The following is a 7,723-nucleotide window of genomic DNA, read 5'->3' as shown; positions in this document are numbered from 1 at the left end:
ATGACAAATGGGTGGAAGTGCTCTAAGATCCCTATAGAATCTTCTATGTAATATTTGTACTTTGGTTTACCGCAAATCTCATAGTCTCATAAATAAGCCAAAGACTGTATTAAATTACGAACATGCCACTATTAGAGGTGCAAAACCCTAATAAACTTGAATGAATTTAAATAACTTATGTGCCAAGAAACCTGACTTTTGATCAAACAATTGTGCATTGAATGGGGAACTTATTCAATATAGATTCTTTTTTATACCTCGAGACAAATGAGGACTTTATTATATCTCTAATACAAAGCTGAGAGGTAAAGAAAACAGAAAACAAGTAACAATGTGCCAGATCGATCAGATCTTATCAGAACTAGGAATACTACCACCTTGAGTTCTGTCAGAGTCACTAAATTGACCTAGTCTCATTATTTTTGCCAATGTACTGAGCCCAAGCCAATTGGCCCAAAATCTTTAATTACTTCCCATGTGCTGAAAATAGGCCCAAAATCCGGTGAGTTCCAAGGCCCAAAATCCAGAATTTCATTTTCCAAACTCAACCTCTAATCCAATTTATTAGACAACCTATCTTATGTATTCCTCAATAAAGCTCAAATTAACTTTGTATCAAACTGAAAAATCCAAAAAAATCTCATGAACATAAACTCTAAAACAAAGTTCCACCAATAAAATCATCTCAAAACCTTATCTCAATCCTCAGCTAAGCTCCCAAGGAGAACAAACAACCAATTCAACACTTGAAAACAAGGAAGAGGTTGTTTTGGTTATACCACTGCCGAGAGAGGTACAGTGGCTGGATGGCCACGATATTTGGATATGTTGCAGAGAGCACAACTCTGAGCAACTCTTATGAAGGAAGCCTTGTCATCTGAGCAAGGAAAATCGACATGCAAGAGTGAATATCGGTACTCTAGAGCATAATGCAAGAAAAGATGACCAGTCTCACCTTGGACACGATTTCGGATGTTTACAGAAGTCCAATTGCGCTGAGTTTTGGATATGTTAGAGTTCTCGACCTGAGGAACAACTTTTGTGAAGGAAGATTTGTGAAACGAGCACTGGAAACTGACATGCAAGGCCAAATCCTTGCCTACAGCAGAATACTAGGCAGAGATGAACAGCTTGCACTCACAGTCAGTTTGAGCTATACTGCTTCGATTAGCCTGGATTTTTTTATATGTTTTTGTAGATGAGCAAAGGAACGACTTTGAAGAAGTACTTTTTCTGGTTTGAGCTACAGAGGGTGCAGTTCTTAGCCTCTGAACAGGTCTAACGTGAAAATGGACAATTGGAGCTCTCAACTTTGAAGAGAAATGAAACAATGATAACCTGCCTGGCTTTTTTAGGGCATTCATCCAGTTTTGATCCTTGCTCAAATTACTAATTTCAGTTTTCTTATTTGTAAACTGGAATTAGTACTTCTTTTTTTTTTTATAAACAATTAAATTTTTTAATTAATTTGTTAGACTTTAATAAATTTTTAATAATAATTTAACATAATTGACAAAATTTGTTGACAGAGTGAAACACAAGGATCAAATAGGTCAAATTAAAAATATGAAAATTAAATTGACCAAATAGCCATTTTGATATTTAAGCCTAAATTATAACGAGTATATTGTTCCCAACATACAACATTCGGTGTATGTACTTCTTCCAAACACCAATCGGAATCAACTATTAAGACATAGTTTCAATTGATTTTTGTATTAAATTAGTAATTGACGACATAACAAGAAAAAACTACTCCATTTATGATATAATTATAGGGTAGAGGGTTCATCCTTTTTTGCATACGTGTGTTAAGCCAGTTAGTTCACCCCCTTACACTCAAGTTCGAATCCCCCTCCTCCTAAATTAGATTAATTTAAAGCAACTTACACTATGGTTGTATTGAAAAATTAATAATCAAAGCTCACCCACTTTGTTTTTGTTTGACTACATTGCATACACCATTTAAAAAGTCCACAATAGCTTTGCATGGCGCATGGCGCTTGGCTACTAAAAACCTCAATAACAAAAAACCAGGAAATGTCCCAATCAATCCACGCACCGAAAGTGGATGAAATATTTCTAACATTTTCCTCCTCAGTCTCTTTCAACTGTTTCTTTTTCTTGTTTTTTAATTAGTTTCTGGCTCAACTTTGCGGCCAGGAGCCATTTACTTCATTTCTAGTGGAGAAAGAGGGCACAAAAATGAGCAAAATTCCACCAAACTTGCATCCTAATTTTTCTCTTCTTTTATTTGTTTGGTCACCCTTTTTCTTTTCTCTTATTTTCTTTTATTTGTTTGGTAACCATTTTTCTTCTCCTTTATAGAGAATACCTGAGTTAACAGAAAAAGGACCTGACATAAAGGAATGTAATGTATAGTCACCTTCGTATAGATAAATAATATCTAAACATCAACATCATATAATATGGACCTTTCAGTTTCAACGGAGTATACGATGACAGCACCAAAAACCTAGTAGAAAATGCCAATACAAGCAACAGGATAAAAACTGGTTCCAAGTGGCAATCACTTTGTTTTTCTTGGCATAAAAAATAACCCGCTAGATAAATCTGACCGTTAACGCATTGGAAGCTCCACATGCATCAATGGTCAGGAAACACCCGGACTCACGTATGAGACTGACCATGACATGCCTCTAACATTCGCTAATTTCAGCAAAAGAGAAAAAGAAAAGAGCAACAGAATAGCTAATGTTTGATACTCATTCCTCACACTATATCAGGCTAAAAGAAAATTTACTCACACGAACAATGCAACTCCTATAACAAGAGGCATACACAATTTAACACGGCATCTGATAAAATTCGACAAGGATTGAGAGAATCCATATCCAATATCTTTTTCTTTTTCACCATCCACATCCCACACAATCTCAAATCCCACCACCATGATTTGGAATCCACCAAACCCCACCTACCTTCTCATGTTAATGCTATCCTAATAAGCCACTAAACCAAAACCAATACCAATAGGAGAGAAATAGAATAAAATTAACATAACAGAATAAACGATAAAAGAACAATACGATGTGACAAAATAATGAAAATATAAGTATTAGAATACCAATAGCAGTAAAATTGAATGTTACATTACGGAAGGTTTCATAATTTCTCCATCTTCCTCTTTATCCCTTGGTAACTGGCACTAGCAGTTACCATATTGTAAAATTACATTAGAACACATCAGAAGCAACAACCTTTCCAATCCCCAAAAATGGACCAGAGGTCCAGGCCCATATTATGAAGAAATCTTTAAGAAGATAATAGAATGACCACCCCACCCTAATTTGTACTGAAGTTGATAATGAATAAAAGGAACAGGAAACAGCCATAGGATTTTGAGTTCCATATTCATAGAACATGTTGCTCATCATAGAAGAAAAAATGATGATCATATAAACCTAAAATTTGAAAATATTTGGAAGCAAAATGACACCTAGACTGGGTTCCATCTTTTTGAGTATAACCCAGAGGTATGCTTACTCTTTCTAACTTCTGTAACAATGAATGGTGAAATGAATTTTCTTCAAGTGACTTTCTGCAATTGCTTTCATCCATGTTTCTGCTACCTTCAACACCACCCACCAACAAAATCTGGAAAAAAAGCCATTATGTTATTTACCAAAACCTTCCTGTTAACTACCTTGGGACTAACTGAACATTGTTTCAGTTCTGCTGAGCCACAAGATCCAGATGCATTTGGTCAATCCATGCTCCCAAAACAGCATGATCAACCGATTCCCTTTGGGAGTTTGCATTTGAACCCTCACTGGAAGATCCAGTGGCTGTAACACCCGAGATCGGTGTTAGCTTTTCTTTGATTTCAGTAGGAGATTCTTTAACAAGTGACTGAACCCATGATAGATCTGGCTCCTCTCCATTGTGCAGAAGCTCAAAAGAAGATGATCTGCGGAGCTTACCCAATTCATCTGTAGTAACTGCCCAATCTGGTTTTCCATTGGAGGATCCCCATTTTGACCAACAATTTACAGGGGAACCAACATTGGAAGCTGAGTTGGAGCCGAGTTCCCGTGAACTAAGGCTACGAAACTGTTGTTGCTTCTCCCGTTGAGCTAGCATGGAAACCCGAGAGCCCATCGGTGAGATTGGTTCCACATTGCGTGGAGACATCCTCCCAGAGGATGGGACCCCGTAAGAGGCCTGCAATAGAGGGTGATCAACACTCTTGGGGGAAAAGTTTGTATGGATTGGTGAAAGCATGCTCTGCTGCTGCTGAAATTGATTAAGAACAGCTGATTTGTGAGTTGGAGAGAAAACACCTGACTGCAATGATTGATCAGAGTACCGGGGTGATAAGCTCTCAGCAGAGAAGAGATCGTCAAGATTTGAGGGGGTTAGGGTTTTCAACCGGCCAGAACGGTTAAGTGAATTAGAACTCATAGATGGTTGGGAGAGGCAAGAAAACTCATTTAGGAGCTGTTGTTGCTGCATATCGAACTCTGGCATTATATCATAATCATTGGTTGGCATATCTCTTGCACAGAGGGAAGATCTCAAGCGACTAGACTGAAGATTGCTGCCTGGGAGATGCAAAGCTGGGACATTAGGTTGGGGCCAAGCTAGAGATGAGTGTGACATGCCATTGGCAGATGGGGACATGGGTGGAGTAAATGGTGAAGGAGACATGACATTAACTGATGATGGGGAACCAGGCAAGAGGCTCATTGCAGCAGCAAAATCCATGGCTGAAGCACCAGAAGTGCTCGAGCGAGGAGAGGGAACAGCAGAACCAGTAGAGACATATAATGGCCTGAGTTCCTCTGCAGTGTGGGCAAAAAAGCAGACCCTCCTTGCACAACTTGTACCATCTTTGCAAAGTCGGGTTCGATACTGAGCTGGGTGTAGCCAGCACTCAAAAACCCCATGAGCATATTCACACATATCTCCACGTCTACAAGCCCCCTTCCGGAAATCAGGGCAAGGAACACAGCTATAATGAAACTTCCTAGGATCCCTTCTGCGTGCATTTTCCCCTGGATGGACAAAAGGGCACTCAGTCCAATCATGGGAGTATGCACGTGAACAAGGCCTCACCTTGAATGAATACATCCGAAACTCATCAGTTGAATAAATGCTGTTCTTGATGTCTGGGAGAGAAGGATCAACAGGATATTCCTTCTTCTCTGACGCAGAAGAGACAGGAAGATTGTAGAACTTCGACTTTGTTGGAGAACAAGTGAAATCTAAAGCAGATGGAGACCCATTTTCTGGGGAAGCTGAAAGAGGAGGAGAACTTGAATGTAGGGTTCTTGTTGAGACCGTTAGAATCTGTTCACCAGCAGAACCATTAATCATAAGGAGTTCTTCTAGAGCTAATCTCACATTCTGTAGCCTAGGAGGAACAACTATAACTTCAACAGGACGATGACCATTAGCATCAACCAAATTGGGATCAGCACCAGCCGCTAAAAGCAGCCTCACAACATCCACAGCATTCTCAGCCCCACCTGAGGCAGCACAGTGAAGAGCAGTGCTCCTATCAAGCCCACAGGCGCGATTTACATCAGCATCAGAGAGAGAAAGAATAAGCTTTATCACATCAATGCTGCCATATATAGCGGCAACCATTAAAGGGGTTCTCTGCTCATTAACCATCTGCTTTGAGCCCTTCTGACGACAATACCATAAACCAATCTCATCAATGGCAGAAGGGTCCCGTTCAATCGATCTTTTGAAGCTCTCAATGTCATTGTTTGCAGCAAGCTCAAGTAAGCTGGCAAAAGTATCTTCAGTTTCAACTGTCAAGTGATTATTCATGGCTGTGTTGAGGTCTATTTTCGTCAACAGATATATGAGATGCTTCTGGAGAGGAAGTGGGTTTTAGCCGCTCTGATCCCTAGCACATTCTTTCATTTGCTGGGAGGCCAGCTGAAAATAACAATCACAGAATTAAACTATGAGTAACCATCAAAGTCATATTTACACATACATATATAAGCACTAAAGGTCCTCACCAAAACCATACTAGAATAATCCAAACAATAATGAGTTCCACATATGCCTCTTCAGAGACAACACCCACTTACAAATTTTGATTTAGAAAAAGAGACGAACAAATAACATATTTTGGAAGAAAAACAAGTTTAGTGGATTTATCAGACACAAGTAAAAATGTCATAAGGGAACTAAATAATCTAAGAATTAGATTAGCCCATGCTAAGTTTGGTTTTCGTCAAAAGCAAGAGCTAATGGAAAAAAGTGCGTGATAATGGTTCCCTCTCTTAAGGACTTTCACTTTCCTACATACACAGTCTCCAAGAAAGCAAACAGAACCAAAAAAAAAAAAAAAGAGTTGAATATGAGAGACATCATAGATTGTAAAATTGATGGCAATCAAGCAAGACACACATAATTACAAAAAACAGAAAATGAAGAAGAAAATTCAAGAAATTAATCTCTGGTTGGATACGAAGAAAATATTTGAAAACAAAAAAGAAATTAAGATTCATAAATCCGGGTTATTTTATCAGAAACAATAACATTCAACAACGCTTTGTATAATAACGTTTTGTTATTGAATAATATCTTTGAGAGGAAATGAAAAGCCCACAAAAAACCTGAAGACAAATTGCATCCTTTGCAATTTCATTATCACCCCCACTTATTTCCCAGCAATTACACAGAGGTTAAGAAAACTTCAAATAGATCTGTGAGCACAAAAACCAAAGTCAAACTCAAAAAGACTGTACTATATCATTCCCAAATGAAAACAACACAACGAAAATAAAATCAAAATAAAATTCATAATCAGATCCTGAGGATCAAATCAGCAACAATCGCAGTAATGATCTTCTTGAAATCCATTCAAAACTAATTTTCCCAAAAAATGTAAACTTGAGAGAGAGAAAAAATAAATTTATGAGAACTTCTCATTTCCTCAAGCTGATAGCTTCAAATAACAAGTAATCGCAGTCGAACATCAAAAGCATACGTACACAACATCCAGGGAGATAGAGAGAGAGTCTCGCCATTTCCAAGATCAAGAGCAGAAGACAGTACAGAAAGAGAGCAAGCCCAAGTCTTAAGACAGTCTCAGAGTGAGTATATATACATATATGTCTGTATGTATTTGTGTATATAGGCGGTGTATAAGGTAAGCTTTGTGATCGAAGCGAATCTTACCAAATCTTCCAGCTAAGAAAGCAAGGAAAGCACCATTGAGGCTCTGTGACAGTGACGCAGATCTAGAGCTGCTTCTGGTTACTTCTCAAGAAACTGTTTGGACTCCGAGAAATTTTCCTCCTCTGCTTTCTGAGCACAAGAGAGAGAATGAAAGAAAATATTAAAGCGAGCTTTGTTTCTCTTCTTCCATCTCTCTCATGGAAATAAAAATTTAAAAAGTATTTTTTTAAAAATTAAATAAAAAATTAAAGAATTCTGTGTTCTTCTTTATTTCTTTATTTCTTTTTTTGGGCTTTGATAAAATCGCCTATCCAATACCAGCAAAAGAAAATTAAAGAAAGCCAAAGCGCACTGAGAGAGTCACTGTTTGAATGCAATTTCTTTAATTTCCACTTATATCGCGCCACGTCAGGCCACTCTGGACATGTCCACCATTTTAGGAAAAGATAGGGATATTCTCGGAAACTTGGGTTCTCACGGATCTCTACGTGGCGGACTCTGATTAGATGATGTTACGTGGGTAAAATGGAATATAAATACAGGAGCCGAAGCTCTG

At 38.2% G+C, this 7,723-nt stretch overlaps 1 protein-coding gene across 2 annotated transcripts; it reads right to left on the bottom strand.

The window, feature by feature from the left end:
* Nucleotides 1-3,054: 3,054 nt before the first annotated feature.
* Nucleotides 3,055-7,484, bottom strand: LOC117634262 (zinc finger CCCH domain-containing protein 30-like). 2 transcript variants are annotated; one of them, XM_034368278.1, is made up of 2 exons: nt 7,168-7,484; nt 3,055-5,913 (listed from the first exon to the last, which is right to left on the bottom strand). In XM_034368278.1, the coding sequence occupies exon 2, from the start codon at nt 5,800-5,802 to the stop codon at nt 3,691-3,693; it is 2,112 nt and encodes a 703-aa protein (XP_034224169.1). In that variant the 5' UTR covers nt 5,803-5,913; nt 7,168-7,484; the 3' UTR covers nt 3,055-3,690. The 2 variants fall into 2 exon arrangements, with proteins under 2 accessions (XP_034224169.1, XP_034224170.1); XM_034368279.1 differs by having other exon boundaries at nt 6,981-7,394.
* Nucleotides 7,485-7,723: the final 239 nt, after the last annotated feature.

This window comes from Prunus dulcis, chromosome 7 (assembly GCF_902201215.1).
Source record: "Prunus dulcis chromosome 7, ALMONDv2, whole genome shotgun sequence".
Classification (NCBI taxonomy): Eukaryota; Viridiplantae; Streptophyta; class Magnoliopsida; order Rosales; family Rosaceae; genus Prunus; species Prunus dulcis.
The sequence above is the reverse complement of the archived record's forward strand: the minus strand, read 5'-3'. Positions and strand labels throughout refer to the sequence as shown.

Bases quoted from the DNA above. Each gene is read 5' to 3' on its own strand.
- LOC117634262 (XM_034368278.1), bottom strand. From the start codon at position 5,802: ATGAATAATCACTTGACAGTTGAAACTGAAGATACTTTTGCCAGCTTA.